Genomic DNA, 20,113 nt, shown 5'->3' with positions numbered 1-20,113 from the left:
ATTTTAAGCTGCTGTTGATTGACAGCTCCACAACAACTAGGTAACAAAATGGAATTCAGACGTGCAGAAATGTTGTAAAAACACATGATCCATGGTGCTTTTTGCATTATGTCGCTGCAATACAGGACTAGCTAGCTAAGGGTTAAAATTGGGGTGACCGTCTGTTCTTGTCAAAGAAAACAGGGAAATTGCAAAACAGTCTCTTAAAATTTCATGAAAATACAAACTACGTTTTGTGGACACAAATTATGTGAACATTAAGTTCCTCAACTAGCCTACAAACTGGATTATGTGACAATACCATGAATTGAATTATGTGACATGAACATGAACTGCACACGCCATTTTCACCTGTTTGTCACATGAAAAGATTAGCTAACGGTTGAGTTAGCCTAACCCCAACCCCCAACTAAAACAATTTGGTTAAGGTTAGGGTAAGGTTTTGATCATGGTTAAATAAGAAACATTTTATATATTTTAATATTTTCATATTAAACCTTCACTCACAGTAGAAAACTTCATGAGTTGATAATAGAACTTGTCATCAGAGTTGAAGGCAGAGTTATAGGTGACACCCATCCACCACTCCGACCCCAACACCCTTACTTACTTTCCACCACATTAGTTCAATGTCGAATTACTGCCTACTTCTGGTCGTGTCTCCTTCACATAATCCTTTCATGGTGAGAAAACATGTTTTTCTCACTTTTCATGCACAGAGTACATATTTGCATTTTAAGACATCGTGCTCATTTCAACAGACCAGGCTTGACTGAAAAAGTGTCACATTTTTGGTTAGACATAAAGCCTCATTTCACTTTGGTAGATTTTTTTTTTTTTTTTTAGCAAATATACCTTTATTGGGGGTATTTACAAACCAAATAGAGAGACAAACACAAATAGAAACTGGGCACATAGTTCACATATTACCAAACTATTACAATCAACAAGAGATCTCTATCAATACCATTTCACAGTATTGGCCAAAGGTTGTAGCTTTAAATAAGAATATGAGGAAAAAGTTTATGAAGGGTTAGGTTAGGGTTAGGGTTAGACAAACTCTAACAGGCAAGGAAGAAAATAAAGTATGAAAACCAAGTAGCATCTCTACTGTTAAGGGGAAACTATCAAACAAAGGATTCTACATTGGTGAAGAGGCAATTTCAGCGATATCAGAGAAGCCTAGATGCTTAGGAAGATGGTATGATGCCAGCCATATGGACAAAGAGCAGATTTTGAGGTTTTGATATGAGGATTAAAGTGGATATTACCAGTTGTGTAGTGTCTACCATTCAGCTTTATGTGGCAATTGACAGTGTACTGTATGAGATACCCATTGAGAAGTTAGAGAAGTCAGAATTCACTTGTATATTAGGAAATGGCTTGGAGTCCAACACTATCTTAGCAGTGTGACACTGTATGGGAAGGGCCTTTGAGTTACCTTTATCTAGCCTAACAGAGGGTTTCAAATGCACAATAATAAAACTTGACTCTAATACAGACTGAAGCCGGAGCAGTAAGAAGTGTAGCATCTGCTCTAGCAATTGGACGGAAATGGACCCTGAAGAAGTAGTTCACTTAGCTCAATCAGCACTTAGACTCACAGTAAGGTTATTATAGGGCAGCTGCAACAGAGTTGTGAAGCCCTTGGTCTTGGCACAAGCAAACCTATATGGAACAAAGTAACACACTTAGAAAAAGAAATTGGTAGAAACTGGTAAATATAACACCAGGGGGAAGTGGTAAAATGTGCCAAAGCAGTTTTTCAAGCTAAACAGGGACAGTGGATGAGCTGGGAGCGTAAGTGTAAAGAGGAAGAAACATATTTAGAAATAATTATGGAATATGGAGGTATGTAGGATTAAATTCATTAGTTCTACTATCACCCTAAAACAACCAGACCAGAGGTGGAGACCCCATGTCCTATGTGTTTAGATACAAGAATAGATACAAGAAAGAGCAGTTAGGGGACGCTAGGAATTGGAAAATGCGAGCAGACATAGACCAACAACTTACAGTTCTTCCAGAAATAGTCTGCACCAGCCTGACCTGGTACTGTGGTCCATACCCAGTGGGCAGTTTGCTTCATACAGTAGAGCTCACTGTACCATGGGAGGATACAGTAGATGAGACAAATTGAAGGAAAAAGCTTGAATTAGCAGCTAATGCTGAGCAGTGAGACTGGATGGCCAGGAAGCATCTCTGTATAAGATGGGTGCTGTGGCTTTTTAGCCACATCCACTACCAGGTTCCTCAGGAGTTAGGGATTCATGGTCAGGGCTGCGGCACAGGGTGAGAGAAATGGTTCAGCAGCACTGCCCACCCGGTTTTTTCTCCCTTCCTCTCTGTTCTTAAAGTGAGATTGCTATGGTCCTTCATCTTAGTGCCATGTTTTTTTTTTTTATCATTGGTTGGCCACTGGCTGTGGTGGCTGCTGGGTAGCAGTGATTAGAGAGAGGCTGAATGCACACTGCAGCTCTGGCTGACTGATGATATGACCACTAACCAGACACAGTGCAGCGGAAAATACAGCATGAGAAAATAATATCTCTTACAGATAGACAATGTGACACTTTTGTGTGGATGCAAATCACAGACCCATGAGGGTATAAAGCTAATTTATTGTGAGGCCAGCACAAGCAGCAATTATTGTGTAGACATGGTATACAGCGGCCCGTATGCATGTCATTCTCTCTCTCTCTCTCTCTCTCTCTCTCTGTATGTATGTACTGCATAGAGCAGCAATGCACAGAATGTATCACTCTACTCTGTCTGTTGTCCACAGGTAGTTTTTTTTTTTTTTGCTCTTTCAGGTGTGAAGTGGAGGGCTTCCCAGACACAGACCAAGACTGGTAAAGACAGAGCATTTGTATTTGTCTCTGTTCTTTTGTGTGTTTTGTTTTTTGTTTCTGCATGCGCTGTGCCCACCATGTGAAAGTATCCATTTCTATAAACTACATTATGCATGACAACAGAGCTATTTGTCAGCTGCCCAGGAAACCAAGAAACTATGGATGTAAATAGCGAGTAATTTTGTAACCGAGCACTTGTTTTCTCTAACTGAATAGTATTCGATTACTCTTTTTCCCGGTGTGTGTGTGTGTGTGTGTGTGTGTGTGTGTGTGTGTGTGTGTGTGTGTGTGTGTGTGTTATCTGGGTGTGGATTGTGCAAAAGGGGCTGCAACTCAAAATCGGAAGATGTCCCTTTGTACATTCAGTACCTTTTCGTCCAATTCATCCGCATACTTTTCTTAATGAGTCACATTCCTGTCTTACCCTAAGTGACATTCATACAACTCTAAAACAGCCAGCTCTAACCTTTTTAAGGCCTTTTTTAGAAAGAACAATTGGCCACCTTTTAGACTTGTCTTGAAAGTTTACTCTCCTACAATCCTCTCCCTTTCATTCATTTCAAGCACTGTAATCAGACTTTCATCCGTTCCCTGTGAAATCTTGACATGGCAGTAAGATGTAGCAAAAAGAGAGGGAGGTAGAGATGAGGTAGCGATGAGAGAAGACACTGCAGAGTGGAGGAGAGGATATGCAGAGGAAAAGGGAGAAGGGAAGAGGAGACCCTGAAGAAGAGAGCAGGGATGCAGGTTAGAAAAGATATAGAGGAGAGGAGACAGGAGAAAAGAGAAGAGGAGAGGAGGGGAGTGAGGGAAAGAGCAGAGGAGGCAGGCAAGATAGCTTAGCCAGCAATAAAAAGGACAGATAAAATATGACTTCCTACCACTGTACATACCCTGCATTCTTTGTAAAGAAATATTTATCCAGCCTGCACACTGTTTCTTCCTCATGTTTTTTAAACTGATGTTCAAAGTTTTGCTCACAGCTATCACAGCTACCACAGTCACTCTGTGGTAGTAGCACAATTGCCAGGTGTGAAATACAAGAATATTGTATAGTGAAATTATTTGATGATCAGAGATAACAGATTTTTTAAATTATTGCATTTTTACTGAAATACATGGTAAAATGTTGGGAATGCAGGAATGCACAAGAATATGGGTTTGCATGGCAAAAATGTCATTAAGAACCCTTAAACATGCATGAATGAGTCGCTGCATGCAACTGTCGAAATTGTATTTCTGTGTTGCGTTCACTTGCTGCCCCACAAGAATATCACACATTAGAGCACGCAAGTGATTGGGCGTAACTTTGATTGGAGGGCTCTTACTTTAGACCTCAGGCCATGTTTTCCAAATTAAAATGTAACTTCATGTAATGAATAAGCGAGTAGACTGCGAGTGCTGAATCAGCATCCAAGAACTGGAGTCACCTTAGCTCTCAAACAGCTAATCACAGCCAAGGTTTGGTTGTGCTTACATTTAAATTGCAAAATTATTTGGGTTTTCTGAGTTATTTGATCATATATTATACAGATGTGAGAATTATTCAGAATTCAATACTTTGCAATGCAGAGTAGTGAGCATCGTCATTGCATAGCAACAGCAAATGAATACACCGAGGTCTGATTGGATGAAATGGCCAATTTCTGACAATACTCTCTTCCATTTTGTTATCTTGTCTTGTCTTTTTTTTAGTCGTAACAACATCTGTGTTAAACAACATCTCCTTTTCAGGCTGGATGTATCACCCAGCAGAGCTGTACTCTGGCCGTAACACATGGGACTCCTACCAAGCTGGAGGACCTAACAGAGGACAATGGGCTCCCATGAACAGCCGCCCTTGGAGCCACACACACAGGTCAGCAGCACTCTCACACACTTTGTGCTTCTTTATATCACTGTACCAGAGTATTTTTTTCTGTATCTTTATTGTTTAAAATTCCCATTCTTTACTTTTTTGACATTGACAATTCTTGTCATATCAGAGACATTCATACCAGCAGATATGATATCACAATATTTATTGCATGAAAGTGTGAACACGATACTGTTAGGGTGGGACCACCAGTGCTATCAATACAGCAATAATGGACCACTTAGCTGGTGGTGTTGATACCCCCACCGCCGCTCTCATGGGAGAGCCATGTTACTGATGAGGCTGGTAAGGAGTAGGGTAACAACAACGCAGCAACAAAGAGTGAAGTCCAAGGCAGGAGATATACTGGCTGCTTTGTGATCGCATGATACAGAGCAGGTGCATCAGAGGAACGCTTATTTCATGTTTGAGTTTCCTTGTTATAAATTACCCGTTCAACACTTTCATCACCAAGGCTCGGAAAAAAGTGAATACATTTTGACATGTTGTGGCCCTGATGATATTTGCCATTGCTATAAGCCGGTAGGATCAGAAAAGGATGATCCATCATACTACCATCAGCCTACATTTCCAAAAAGACCCGTGAAACTGCAATCAAAGGCGGCATCTTTGGCTCTAACAGATAAGAAAACAGATAAGATAAAAAGGCTTTTGACGCCCCAAGAGTTGAACAATTGACAGGAGCACGCCCGGGGAGAAATTCAAGCCTGGCAGTGTGGAGAAACCAATTCGACCGTGGCAGTGGTGAGCAGGACTCTGCTGACCAAGACTGCGACCGCTTGAACTACTTCCATGACAAGGGTCATTCCCGCAGGTGCGACTCTGCAGCCTTTCTTGCTCAGTGTTGATACAAGATAAGCACCACTCTATGCTGACTGATTAACATCAACTGTGATGAGCATGCTTCTGAAAAGCTCTGACTCCGACTGCAGCTGGGAGCATGAATGCATCTGCAGTTTAATCAAGCAGGACTCTGGTGAATGTAACCATAGCTTCTTGAGCTGCAGCTGAGACGAGCCTCAATCTGGCTTCTCAGGTGCAGCAGTTATGATCACGGCTCTAACGAACATGATTGTGACTGTAGCTTCAAGTGTGTATCTGGTTGAGGCTTTTGGCGAGTATAACAAGTGTGACTCTCATAAAAGAGACAATCAGGATTGGTAAGAGATTCAGCGACTGATATTAGAGCCAGGATGAGGCCAACTTGGTAGCGAGATGTGTCATTGATAAACTCTGAACCCCTAAAGATTCCTCAAAGAACCTTTTCCTCTTAGAGTAGAGCTGTCTTTAAAACCTTTCAAGCGTGAGCTCTGCATATTGCAGTTTTTGCACTTTCTGGAACCCCTTGAAGCTTGACTATGTGCATTTAAGTATAGAATACGTGAATTTCTTAATATGCATTTACTATAAGTGCTGTACACTGCATATTGACAAGCTTTGCATTGAACAACAATCTAGGTTGGTCGGATGTATGAAAAACAATGATACAGCTGAGAAATAGCACCAGCATTTCCCTTTAAAGTTCAAGATTTGTCCTTAATGGGATAATGGGATTACAGCAAGGCATACACATAATCATGTTCAATAACGAAATAAAATACAAAAACATGCATGATTCATTAAATAAAACAATTGAAGAACAGTAGAGTGAATGAAGGGGATAGTGGGGGCATGGAGTGGGGATTATATGTTACAGTTAAGCAAGGTTATGGCATATAGGATAAACTTCAATCTGTTTTATTCAGCCTGTTGTCACGTGAACCTATGACTTGAAGGAAGTGGTTCAAATTCTCACCACAAAGTGTGACCAGGGCGGTGTATGGTGCTCTGGGCTTCTTGTATGCATCAGTAAAGATGGTCTTCTGCTGTTGAGTCAGTTTTTTGTTTTTCCCACTCACATTTCCAAACCAGGCCACAATGTAAAAAGTGAGGATTGCTTCTGTAAGATGTTTAGAACAAACATCAACTCACACCATTCCTAAAAAATATAATCTCTGCTGACCCTTCTTACAAATAGCATCAATATTAGCAAAAATATATTTTACAGTCATTAATAGTTCCCAAATACTTCTAAGTCTCCATGAATTCAATACTCTGGTCATTGATATAAAGTTGCAAATGGAAGTAGGGCTTTTTTCCTGAGATCAAATGCCATAGCTTACTGTATGTTTTGGATAAATTGAGGGGAGGAAGTTCATCACAACACCACTGCACAAACAGCTGGCTGGAATGGCTCATTAAAAAAAAAATCAACAATGCAACATAGAAAACCTGGATCTAAGTTAAAATGAGTCAACGCTTTATTGGCTTAAAATATGTGGCTGTATTTGAAGCAGAAGAAAATTCACCAAATAAAAGCCTAGCATGTGTTCTTGGATTATCCAGATGCTTGTTCAGAAAGCTGAGTAGGGTCACAGTGACCTCTGTGACCTCTCTGCATGGGGTCGAGTGAGCTCTCAGCCATACTCACAAGCTCTTTATTAACGAGCCTTTCAAATGACTTCATGGTCAGTGAGGTCAAGGCAGATCGTCTGTGGTCACTGAGCTCTCGGGAGGATCTTTTGCTTTAAAAGTGGATCTGTTTTTTTTCTATACTGTTAGACTGGCTCCATACAGAATTTTCTGTTCTTGTCTTGAAAGGTTCATCACAGTTCTTGTAATGAAAGGCTCCAAAAGGAACATTTCCTTTTGGAGTGTTGATGTAGGGCCCAAGAAAAGTGATAGGACTGGGTGAGTGACATGGAGCAGCAATAGTTGAAGAGTAGGGAATGGCTAACCTAAAAAGAAAATGTCTAAAAAGAGTCTTTTATTCAAACCAATACGTTTCATCAGGGTCCTATTGCCGAAACGTGGTGGTTTAAATAAAGGACTCCATATTCTACCAACAAGTGTTGCTGGACACTTTTCTTCTGGTTCATGCTTTTGTTTAAGCACCTTGAAGAGCAAAGTAGCTGCAGATCTGTTCTATATTTTGAACCTAAAAATCTGGGAAGGGACAGTGAATGAAACCTCCCCTCCTAAACAGTTATTGTTGAGGTACTCTTGAGTAGACAGTTAACCCCCAATTGCTCCAATGCAATTGCTCAGTAAAAGACTTTGGTTGTACTGGGAAGATCCCAGGTGTGAATGTGTGTAACTGTATCAATGTGAAGTAGCGCGTTGCTGAGAAAGAGTGTACGTGCTCAGCAAACCATACAGTTTAAAAAGAGGGAGCTCCCAGACTTGTTTCATGCTCGCTTGTATTTCATTGCCAAAAAATATATTCTCAGCTCTCACTTGAGACAGTTATATAGAGGTTTTCTGTATGATTGTTACTAAAAACAATTGCCATTTCCCCTTTGCTACAGATGTCAAGGAGGGCGCAATCAATCACATCATCCAACCTCAAGTCATATTTATAGTAGGTGAGTGAAACACCTCAACAGCCCAGTATAAAAGTCCTTGTACTGTATTCTATCTGGTCATAGAACTACTTGAATGGATAGAGAGAGAATGTCCATTAAAATCAACTTGAAAGGCAACATAGCTGGTACCTTGAAGAGCAACAGAACAATAGAACACTTGATAATGCTACCATGGAAATAAGTATTGGTTTTGTGCACAAGTCTCAGATGTGTTATGCTGTGGCATAATGTGTTCAAAATTCCAGAGGCGTCTGAAAGTGTTATGCACTGTCCACACATGAGTGCTCATTTCTCTGCCAGCATGATTAAAAATCTGTGTGTCTTAGATGTGCCAAGTGAGATTACCATGATAGATACTTTTTGCTCATCCAGGTTTTGTGTGTCTTGCGCTTAGGGGGGAGAGAACAGCCAATCATGCCCAGGAAAAGGGTCCTCCGAAGGGGCACAGACTGCCACTACGACCTTGGGACTGCAAGGACCAGCCTTATGAGGGCCAGAGCTGGCACCACAACTCCACACGCTCATTCCACAACCGAGCTGGCAGCCACAGTGATTATCCAACAGGACCGGGAGAACGCTACATGAACTGGGACAACAATGTCAACAACTCCACGGTGAGAGTTGTTGGAATATGGCATACCATTAGGTTCATATTAGAAGGCGGATGTTTTTGCAAGTAGAAGTCTATTATCATTTTAACTTTTTGATAATAACTGTGTATGTTTCAGTATGGGGGTCCTCGCCCACATCACAACAGAGAGCTGCTGTCCCCACCGGAGAGGTGGGCCCCCTCAGACTGCCGCAGGACCTTCCCAGGCAGAATGATAAACCACAGACCAGGGCCCTGGAAACGGCCGGCCCTCCACCAGCGGCGAGACCAGCTCCACCAGCACAGTCCACCCCCCCAGCACCCCTTATCCCCTCGGGAAGAGTGCCCCGCCAAGAGGAGAAGGAACTCTGGCCCTGATCAGGTGATGTTAGTTGACTAAGTACAACAAATCTTGATTCATTCAAAACATATCTGAACAATAGCACCACCTAATGGCAAAAAACAATCCAGTTCAACAAGATATTTTCCCTTGTGCTCTGTTTAGTCATCTCACCCTGGATCAAAGCATTTAGCTTTACTCGCCCATGCCCCATCACCACCTCGTTACCATCGTTGCAACCAGGATGACTGGAAGCCTCTAAATGACAGGGCAGGTCCTTGCCACCACTCTGACCACAGGACCTCACCAACACAGCAACAGGTAAGCTTGTATAACCTGTTACTGACATCAGTAAATTATTACTAAAATTATCATTGCCAGTGATAGAACTTAAATTGACCAAGAAGATTGCTCATGATTGATTTCTATTATATCCTCTTGATTCCTTGGTCTTGAAAATCGCAGGAAACCTCTAAACTGCGAACTGGAGGACAAGGCCTGTATAACAGTAGCCTATCAGGTCAAGGCCAGAGCTGTTCTTCCTCTCACCCTCATCATCCACCACTAACCCAGAGCTGCAGCAGCAGACCACCACACCATGGCAGCAGAGGGAAGGTTGACCGGAAAATCCCGTCTTCACCAGCAGACCACACCCGTGTGCCTTACAGCCGCCAAAACCATCACTACCACTATCAACGGCACACAGGCCACCCTAGAGCCCCACAGCACAGCCCCCTGCTGCACCCTCTGGAGGGCAGGGACAGCCGGGGCCACCACCACAAGCAAAGCACAGTGAGGAACCATTTAATTAAAGAGCATGAACACAGAAAATCATATTGGCAACTGTAGGATGCATAACGTTTTCTATTATACTTACTATCCTTTTATTATCTACAGTGTGTATGGCATGTTTTAAAGTCCCCATGAAATTAACTCCCATTACTTTTACTTCCTGGAAAACTAATTTCTTGGTGACCTCATGCTGCACTAGTAGGCGTAAATATACATTTCTAACCAAAAGAAACATACGATTTTTGAACAATCCCACCCCTCCGCGCCCCTCCCATCAAATAAAATTGCTTTTCTCTCCCCGAATTATATTCCATTGTTTCAGACTTTTGAAACATCAACATCAAAAGCTGTTTCTGTGACATGTCACCAGTCCCAGATTGCTATTAATATTCAAGTTAGTATCATTATGGTTTTGTGTTATTGAGTGTTTTAGTCCAGAGGAGATATCTTGATATATGTCATCTTCACTCCATAGGAAGTTCAGCGCACTAATGTAAGGGGTAAGTTAAGGAGTCCGCCCCTCTCCGAGACCTCTGGTGCAGACCCTCCTCCCTATCCGTCCCTCCACTCCAGCCCCAAAGATGGAAGTTCTACTGCCATCAGTCCTCGTGCTCCTTCCAGTCCCTCTACATACACCACAGCCAATGGGAGAAAAGATCCATCAGTCGTTCATCAGCGGAACCCTGGCCAGATCGCAGGCACTGCTACACTGCAACACAGAGGACAGCAGAAACTCCAGGGAAGCCCCATCCATACTCTTACCCCTAGTCCTACATCTATCGCTTGTCTAACATCTTCCGCTGGTCCAAACTCTGGGTTCCTCATCTCAGAGGTCAAATTCAGGAAGACCTCACAGCCCCTTGGCTCTCGACAGTCCCCACACAACAGCAGATCAAGAGTCAGCAAGCCTGAGAGAGAGTTCGGAGAACACAAAAAACCTGAGTGCAAACATAAGGATAAACAGGGGAAAAAGGAGAGAAAGGATGAAATGCGGAAGATAAACAGAAAAGGTGAGGAGAGAAAAAGGCGGAAGAAAAAAGAGGCCAAAAGGAAGGATGGCTTGAAGATTTTTTCATGTAAATTGGAAGAAGAAAGCTACAAAGCAGACAGAAAAAAGAAAAAGGAGAAATTAGCGAAGGAGGGAAAAAATGAGTCAGGTTCAAGAACTAAAATCACAGAAAAAACACAAAAGCAAATGTTTACATCCCCCTCTACATGCTACTCAGCAGGAGAGGCCAAAACGAGCCAGACTAAGATTCAGACTGCACCTCTGAGGCCAGAGAAGCAAGGCCAGTCTCTGCAGACACCACCCACCCCATCCAAACACAAACACAGGCCGAGGAGCGACAGAGCAGAGAGGACATCACACAGACATCAGGCACCTATAGATACTAAAAATACTTCTGAGAATCTCTCATCCCCTGGTGGAGCTCCTCATCCCAGATGTATTTCACCACACCCATCAGGAAATCACAAAATGTCAGAACAGCGCTGCAGCACACCCAAACTCCCTGTCAAGGAGAAACTAATACGGCCTCTACTCGCTAACACCAGCCCCAACCAGACCAGCAAGAAGCGCCCCATCATCGCATCCCCATCAGAAGGCAGATCAAAAGTAAAGCCAGATGATACACTCCCTCCCCTTTCATATAAAGCCTTAGCACCTCTTAGTACAGCGAGTTCCATTAGCTTAGAGGAGCCCATCCATGGCAAAGCAGGCGGACAAGGAGGGGTCCTTAATGCCCCAGACCTGCAACCTGCAGCTGTGATGGGGAATGTGCTAGAGCTGGGAGACAACCCTGCGGCCAGCCCCCCTGTGCTCAGCTGGCAAGGCTCTCCAGTATCCACTCTGGGAGAAGATGAGGATGAGCTAGATAAGGGAGTGATGAGACGACCCGTCCTCCAGCCCAGTCCCACCCATTGCTTTTCTCCTCCTCATGGAGACAGTGAGAGGGTTGATGACGCAAATAAGGAGCTCTGTGAAGGTAGAATGTCAGATTTGTGCCGTAACGACATGGCTAAGCTCTGCGGTCTACCTTATACAGCTAAACAAGTTTCTGAGGAAGAAGAGGAGGAAGAGATGGACAACAGCACAGACACATCTGGTTCACTTCTCCTTCGTCGGCTTCGCCACCATAAGACGGGGTTGGATGACGTCTTCAAGAGCCTGGCCACGTTTCTGGGTGGCCAGAGGGTCACATGTCGGGGTGGTCCATTTGGACGCCCTCCTGCTAGCACCACAGGAGGGGTGAAGTACTCCTCTTCTCTTGCGCTGGGGCCAGAGATCCAGTGTCAGGAGCATCAGGATTCCTCTCCCACATCAGATCCCACAGCGTCCTCTAAGCCCACCAACCAATCACCAACCCACACTACCTCAGACACACTATTGAAATCCCACAGTCCCACAGATCTCAGTCAGTCTGTCACAGAGAGTCTGGACCAGAAGCAGGAAGAGATTGAGAAAGATATAAGAGAGAAAAGGGAGGCTAGGGATATGGAGATTCTCCCTGAAAGAACAGAGTCATCTCTTTTGTCTGGGTCACTGAGTGCTGAGCTGAGACTGACCACCACACACACAGCCTCTATCACTGGCCTCCTTCCTGTCCCCACCAAGCAAGAGAGAGGAAACAGTGAAAGGATGGGACAGAATCGCGCAGACAGAAAGAGGAAACAAATGATTGAGGATGGGGGATGGGAAGGAGAGGTCAAGATCAAGAGAAAGAAAGAAGAAAGCAGTGTTGTCTGTCACCATCATAAAAATGGAGCAAATGAAACGAAGAAGTTGGGAGAAAAGACTGAATGTAAAACAACACCTGTTTCATCCTCAGTGCCATTCTTCTCTAGTAACTCATCCAAACCGCTCAAAGATAGTATGAAGGACCAGCTTCCTCAGGAAAATCAAAGCCCACAGGGCAAAGACACCCAGAGAGAAAAAGCGCACATAGGGACTGCTGAGCAGGTGACACTAGTAGCAGAGAAGAAGGAAGAGGTCAGTGAGTCAGAAAATAAGATATCCTCACCAGCTGGAAACACAGATACCAAGACCTCGAACTCAACCCCAACCATAACAATCAGTACATCCAAATCATGTGTCCCCACACCAGCGAGTAAACCTCCCTGCTCGTTACCTCCAGTTGACCCCCTCAAGCTGAAGGCGTTGTCCATGGGCCTGTCTAAGGAGCTGAAGATCCACTTGATTAAAGTGGAGAGTGGAGGCAGAGAGACGTTTATCACATCAGAGATGGAGGAGCGAAGAATCCCACTGTCCAAGATCAGCATCGAAAACACAGCCAGCGAACTGATCAGAGCTTGCAAGTGAGTACTGTAGGTCTGACGAAGACACTCTTAGTCCGGGTGTCTCAGTAGAAATGCTGGAGTTATGGATGGAAAATGTTCAAATGGAATTTAAGTCCTACATCTTGATGATTTTTTTTTTCTTTCTTGCTTTGTCTTCTCTCTTCCAGGGGGGCAAGGTTGAAGGGGAAATTCAAGGAGTCATACCTGCTCCCTGCCCTCTCTGTCAAGCCTAACATTAACATCGAGACCCCGATCCCTCGAGACAAGCTTAACCCACCCACACCCAGCATCTATGTGAGTCCACACAGACATTTAATATAGTCATTTAATATAGTATTGAGTCTTAAAATCTTTTTTCAAATCTAAAATCTGCCAGTGAAGTGAGATAATTATCTTCTTTTCTATGTAAATCAACATTTTCAAGAAATTTCTTAAATACAGTTTCTTGATAGCAGCGATCTTCCTTATTCTGCCTTGTTTCTGCATAATTATTGATATAACTACATTAGAAACAAGCGTGATTCCACATGCTCACCCATTGGCAGAATTTTTCACTTGTTTTTGCAGTGTCACATATGTTTTTTTTTTCAACCTGTGTGTTGTTTCTCCAGTTGGAGAGCAAGAGAGATGCCTTCTCTCCAGTTTTGCTCCAGTTCTGCACTGACCCCAAAAACGCTGTCACTGTCATCAGAGGCCTTGCTGGCTCCCTCCGCCTTAGTAAGTTTACATACCACACTCATCCCAGCACAACACATTCATTTCCAGATATTAGGAAATATTGCCTTCCAACATTTTCAAAAGCATGCTGAAGTTAATCGATTCAACTGAATTTATTAAATTCCAGTCCAAATTTTGGGAGGATTAGTAATATGCTGCCATTATTTAGGTTTGTTTTTTGTTTTGTGGAAATTGTGGCCCAAATCGTAAAATCTGAAATTCAGACATAAATGCAGAATATATAAATGCAGAATATCATAAACTCGTTGGTTATGGGGGAATTATTATAGAAGTAGTGAGACATTTGATATTTTGAGCAATTTCTATCATGAAAAGATATCACAGATATCATCACAAGAGGTGTGAGGAGAAGAGCTGGCTTGTACTGTATATGTTTGTGTGTGTGTGTGTGTGTGTGTGTGTGTGTGTGTGTGTGTGTGTGTGTGTGTGTGTGTGTGCTTGCCTTTTCAAGTACGCCAGAAAATCTCATGGATTTCATATATGATGATGAAACTAAAATGCTGAAGAAACAACATATTTCATTTTGCCTTACACCTTTTCAGCAATCGATGTGAGAACGACCACTTTAGAACGAGGCTCCAGATATTTTCCAAACTAGGCAAAAACTGTCTGGGACTGGTTCTGAGCAGTGTTATGTCTTGAAAACTGTCTTTATAATGTAGAATTGGGAAAATTAAAGATTTTATAGGGCCGATTTTATAGGGCCCTATGTCATCGATATTTTAATGAAAACCATCATCTCTGCTCTCTGCTTTCTTTTTCCCTATGTGAGACCTAGGTCTGTTCTCCACTAAATCTCTGGTGGAGGCCAATGCTGAGCATGCAGTGGAAGTGAGGACTCAGGTGCAGCAGCCTGCTGATGAGAACTGGGACTCCAGTGGCTCAGCGCAGACTTGGCCCTGTGAAAGCAGTCGCTCCCACACGACCATTGCCAAATACGCCCAGTACCAAGCCTCCAGCTTCCAGGAGAGCCTGCAGGTAGACATTTTCCGTCATAGCACCCACACGCGCGCGCACACACACACACACACACACACACACACACACACACACATACACAGTACATCTGTGTAATTAATCGAGTATGTAAGTGTGTATGTCAAATTCACCAGGGTCCACCTGGTGAATTTGACATACACACTTACATTCTTCTCTCTGTGTCACTTCCTGACACCAGTCTCTATTTCCACTCTATTCCTAATAGCATCAAAACATACTAGCAGAAAAAAAGGATGCAGAGAATGAATACATTTATCTATTTGAGGGTGTAAGTGCTGAAAAAAGTTCCCATAAGGGATGCTGATATTAGCATTTTAAGTAATGTTCAACATACTCATTATCTGCCTCTGTTGTTTTTGATGCTGTTGGAATAGAGTGGGAGAGAATGGCATACAGTAGGCATAGAATGTAAGTGTGTTTAGCACTTTTTATTTTCTTTGGTATAGCCCATGGTTAACTGTCCTGTTAAGTCTGGCCTAAGTTGTCTCTTACCTCTGTGCTAACAGGTGTTTTACATATTATCCAATTCCAAAGTGGGTCACCCCCAACTTCAACACAGGGTTAGCTGGTCCTGCTGCAGAGCAGAGTTAGCCATGACTTTTCGGGGATATCTCCTGAAAGTCGGGTAAACCCATGGCTACGTGTTGCCAATGTGAAACAGGGTTAGAGTTCTGAATAACAAGTCAAAATCTTGTTGTATATGGGCTATAACGAAATACACACATAGGCCAGGTAAATAAATGATGGTCTATCTCAATGATACGTTTGTCTAGGAACAACCTGTAAAGAGAAGAATAAAACTATAAAGAGGTGATCTTCAAGAGAGAAATGCCCCCACCAAAATGCCTGAAAATTACACACAACTATATACATTTCTCATAGTTTTATTGAGGAAATCATTTAGCTATTTATTTTTTTGCTAAAGTGAGTTCAGTGTCAAAAATAAAGGTACACAGAAACCTTTTTATTTTTTAGCACATACTGTATATTAAAGCCACTTTTTCAATTCAAAAACCTCAACATTTGTTCATGTTTTCAATCCCGTTATTATACTGTGTGACAATTTCCCTTGTCTATGGATTACTTTTTTGGAAAGTATAGACTAAATTATAAACTATGATGGAAATAGATGCCAAACAACAGTTTTAGCAATTCACTTCAATCAAGGTACAAGTGAAATACAGTAGGACCCACATGTCCAACACGTTATGGTTCTCTAAGGCCAGATTTGTATTGCTTTTTAGCTTTGGCCAACCTCTCAGCTAAGCTCATGTAGATGTGTTTATAGGAGGAGAAGGAGAGCGAGAATGAAGAGGAGGGAGAGCAAGTCAAGTCCCCGGACCCATCAGCCAATCCTATCCCAGCCACCACAAAAGCTGGTCCTACGTTAGCCAACAGTAAAGGCAGTCCTACCTCCACTACCAGTAAAGCCAACTCTGCCCCTGTCTGCAACAAATCCAACCCCGTCCAGGCCACCAGCACACCCAGGTCAGTTCATTATTCAACTGTATAAAGAATTCAGTGTTATGAATCTGATGGTAATATTTCTGACTTCAGACTGTACTTTGTTTCCTGTAGCCCGGAGCTGAAATCAGCAGGGAAGATCATTAAATTTGGGACCAACATTGATCTCTCTGATCCTAAAAGGTGAGATCGGTGTGAATTGTTTGATATTGTTAATTTCTAATATCTTTGAGAGCCCTTGTCATCTCACGATGCAACGTGTGTTTTTGTCTAAGGTGGAAGCCCCAGCTACAGGAGCTGCTGAAGCTGCCAGCTTTCATGCGTGTGGCATCCAGCAACAACATGCTCAGTCATGTTGGCCACACCATCCTAGGCATGAACACTGTCCAGCTCTATATGAAGGTGCCAGGCAGTCGCACACCAGGTCAGTGTGTGTCTGACATCACCATCAGGCGTGCAATAGGCCCATTGTGCCAAAGCCGCTGCCATGAATTGAGTCTAATCCTCTACTGAGTCTTGGTTTAGGCCAAATTTCCTTTTAGGAAAGTGTCCCATGGTATATGTATACCTAATGTAGTCTGATTCTAGAAACAGTTTTGGCTTAGAGTAAGTAACTATTTGCAAATGAGCACACATCTTCCTGAATTCATTAAATTGTCTGTGTGTATTTCCCATCAGGTCACCAGGAGAATAACAATTTCTGCTCAGTCAACATCAATATCGGGCCTGGCGACTGTGAGTGGTTTGCTGTGCATGAGCACTACTGGGAAGCCATCAACAACTTCTGTGAAAAGTGAGTGAGGAGGCTTTCAGTGTAATGAGCACAAAATCACTGTCAACGGAGATGCCATTAAGCTGTGTGCGCATGCTAAATCACATTATTGCTGCAAATTGTTTTTCCTCAGGCATGGAGTAGACTACCTAACAGGGTCCTGGTGGCCAGTCCTGGAAGACCTCTATAGCTCCAATATTCCTGTGTACCGCTTCATACAGAGGCCGGGAGACCTGGTGTGGATTAATGCAGGGACTGTACACTGGGTCCAGGCAGTGGGCTGGTGCAACAACATTGCCTGGAATGTGGGACCGCTCAACTGTAAGTCACTAACTAGGTCCAGTAGAAGAAGAGAAGAATAGCAACATAAAACTTGATACTCAGGTCTTGTTCTTTATCTCAAATTACAAACAAATCCATACTAGAAAAAGCAAGCTCTGTTATATTCTCAACGTTGCTTATTGTGCTGCCTACCTTCGGCCGCACCGCTGTCTGTGTGATGTTTGTCCTCTCAGCCTACCAGTACCAACTGGCCCTGGAGCGCTTCGAGTGGAACGAAGTCAAGAAGGTCAAGTCGATCGTTCCCATGATCCACGTCTCCTGGAATGTGGCCCGCACCATCAAGATCACCGACCAGGATACCCACAAGATGATCAAGTGAGATGTCTGTGTGTGTGTACATGTGTGTGCGTGTGTGTGTATGCGTGTCGGCATGCGTCTTTCACAATCCACTCCTCTGTCTTTCTCAGACACTGCCTCCTGCAGTCCATCAAGCACATCCAGATTCTGAGAGAGCAGCTGGTGGCTGCAGGGAAGAAGATCTGTTACCAGAGCCGCGTGAAGGATGAGCCAGCCTACTACTGCAACGAGTGTGATGTAAGTCCCCCTTCCTGCTGGCCTCATTGTCCGTCTGTACTGTAAACCGTCCATGTGAGCGCGAGCGCTGGCGCATGAAGTGTGGACACGTTACAAACAGGATATAAACCGCTGTGTAAAAACTGTGTTTGTGCAGGTAGAGGTGTTTGACCTGCTGTTTGTGACCAGTGAAAACAGCAGCAAGAAGACCTATGTGGTGCACTGTGAGGACTGTGCCCATGCTAAGAGCCCCTCGCTGGCAGGAGTGGTGGTGCTGGAACAGTATCGAATGGAGGAGCTGATGAGAACCTATGACAGCTTCACACTGGTCAGTCTCACTCTCTGGTGTTGCATGGTGCCGGTAATGGCAAAGTATTGCAGTAACTTTGTGAGCAAAGGTTCTATACCTCAGGGTTTTTTTAGAACTGGTACCTCTATCACATTGTTCCACCTCATATTTTCTATATTCAACTTACATATCCAACGTTACAATCACAACGTTTCACCCTGCATCAATCTGCATCATCTTGATGTCAGGTGACTGAGCAAAAAGAGAACTTCCTTATGCATAATAACACATACCACACATCAGAACTGGCCAAACATTTTACCAGAAAATCATTATACAGAGGACTTTAGGTGGGATAGCCTCTTGCCTAGTGGCTGCAGCAAAACCTGTTTAATACATATATAATCTCAACAGTATGTATCCATACTGACCACACTGTATACTGTAGCATCCAGTATGTGAAAAATATCAACATGTATCATGACAATTTCACTGAGGCCCAAATATTGATTCATGCCTGGCGTCATGATGTTTTCATTTTTCAAGATTGGTTAACTTTGCCATCACACAGCATTATACTGTAGTTACTCTACTATTTTCTAATTAGTATATTGGCTATGTCTACTCAAAGCGGGAGAGCAGTGCTGTATAACAGCGTGATAATTTCAGTAATAAATAACTTCTCATCAAATAACTAAATAACTTCTCATCAATCTGTTTAGCTTACTCAGCATTTACAACTAAAATATAATAAAGAATGCAGAAACAATTGGTGTCTTGCATTGGAAGCTGTGCAATAGTGAAATGTCTTACAGTGCAACACTTTTCATAATATCCTTTACTTCAACAGTACCTTCATTGATCTGTTTTAGTGAAAAATGATCTAATGGTTTGATTATTGTTTTAAAAATATGTTGTTTATTATTCATAACATTGTTACTTCAATTTGGCTTTTTTTCCCATGCTATTGCTTTGTAATAAACCTGTAACATTTGCTGTGATATGCAGGGCTGATATTGATAGCACCACAAATATGAACTAAACACAGCAATTATTCACAAATATAACCACAAAATGTTAAACATGGCAAACCACCACAAAGAAAACCAAAATACCACAAACATCTAGGCAAGCAACGACTGCAGAACACCACAAGCAACCACAAAATACTTCAAATAACCACAAAATGCCATAAACAACTGCAAAATATCACTGTGATTGTGGCTGTTTATGTTGTTTAGGTCTTTTGTGAAGTTTTGTGGGTTTATTTGATGGTTGCTTGTGGTATTTTGTAATCCTCCGTTTGTTTAGTTATTAGTAGTGCCTGTACAAGTATAGCCAAGAGGGGTTCTTTAGTGAGATAAACACTTATCATCAGAATAGAGAATGCCCTCAAGCATATTATGGGTTTTTTTTAATAGAGGTTAACAACACATGTGTACTTACTAAAAGGTTTTGGTTTTTTTTCAAAATAGTGCTTTATTCATATGTATAGTATGTAACATAAGAATATAACACAGGAGAACACAAAGAAGATCATTAACTAACTCCCTGGTTACCACAGCATAGCAACCAGCTCTATTTTTCATAAAGCAGGGCTAACTCTGCGCACACACACACACACACACACACACACACACACACACACACACACACACACAGCTTTTGCAAGCCGCCAGCTGAGCTCTGTCTCTGTCTCTCTGTTTTTCCCCTCAGGCTCCATCACCCTTTTCAAAGTGAGGACTCCTCCCTGTTGTCTATCAGCCATAACCAAAACTCCTTCTTAATGGCAGCACAAACGTTGTCTTCAAGGCAATCTATTACTGCAAACACTTTCTGAATCAGC

General features: G+C 42.7%; 1 protein-coding gene across 1 annotated transcript; it reads left to right on the top strand.

The window, feature by feature from the left end:
- The first annotated feature begins 4,591 nt into the window (after positions 1–4,591).
- kdm6bb (lysine (K)-specific demethylase 6B, b) lies at positions 4,592–20,113 on the top strand. Its single transcript, XM_071915245.2, has 20 exons — positions 4,592–4,710; positions 8,076–8,132; positions 8,527–8,731; positions 8,861–9,103; positions 9,227–9,382; positions 9,527–9,853; positions 10,329–10,911; positions 10,960–13,168; positions 13,318–13,444; positions 13,762–13,867; positions 14,661–14,866; positions 16,176–16,375; positions 16,466–16,534; positions 16,627–16,775; positions 17,030–17,144; positions 17,257–17,444; positions 17,639–17,780; positions 17,873–17,999; positions 18,136–18,306; positions 19,984–20,113. Exons 1-20 carry the CDS (start codon positions 4,592–4,594, stop codon positions 20,005–20,007), a joined length of 5,523 nt encoding a protein of 1,840 aa, XP_071771346.2. The 3' UTR covers positions 20,008–20,113.

The sequence above is a fragment of the Centroberyx gerrardi genome, chromosome 11 (genome assembly GCF_048128805.1).
Source record: "Centroberyx gerrardi isolate f3 chromosome 11, fCenGer3.hap1.cur.20231027, whole genome shotgun sequence".
Taxonomy (NCBI): Eukaryota; Metazoa; Chordata; class Actinopteri; order Beryciformes; family Berycidae; genus Centroberyx; species Centroberyx gerrardi.
This window is presented reverse-complemented; position numbering and strand designations above follow the sequence as displayed.

What these genes read in the sequence shown, in the direction of transcription:
- kdm6bb (XM_071915245.2), top strand. Translation starts at nt 4,592, where the DNA reads ATGTATCACCCAGCAGAGCTGTACTCTGGCCGTAACACATGGGACTCC. An exon ending in CCTCACCAACACAGCAACAG is followed by an intron (nt 9,383 to 9,526) that starts GTAAGCTTGTAT and finishes TGAAAATCGCAG; the next exon opens with GAAACCTCTAAACTGCGAAC. An exon ending in CCTATGACAGCTTCACACTG is followed by an intron (nt 18,307 to 19,983) that starts GTCAGTCTCACT and finishes TTTTCCCCTCAG; the next exon opens with GCTCCATCACCCTTTTCAAA.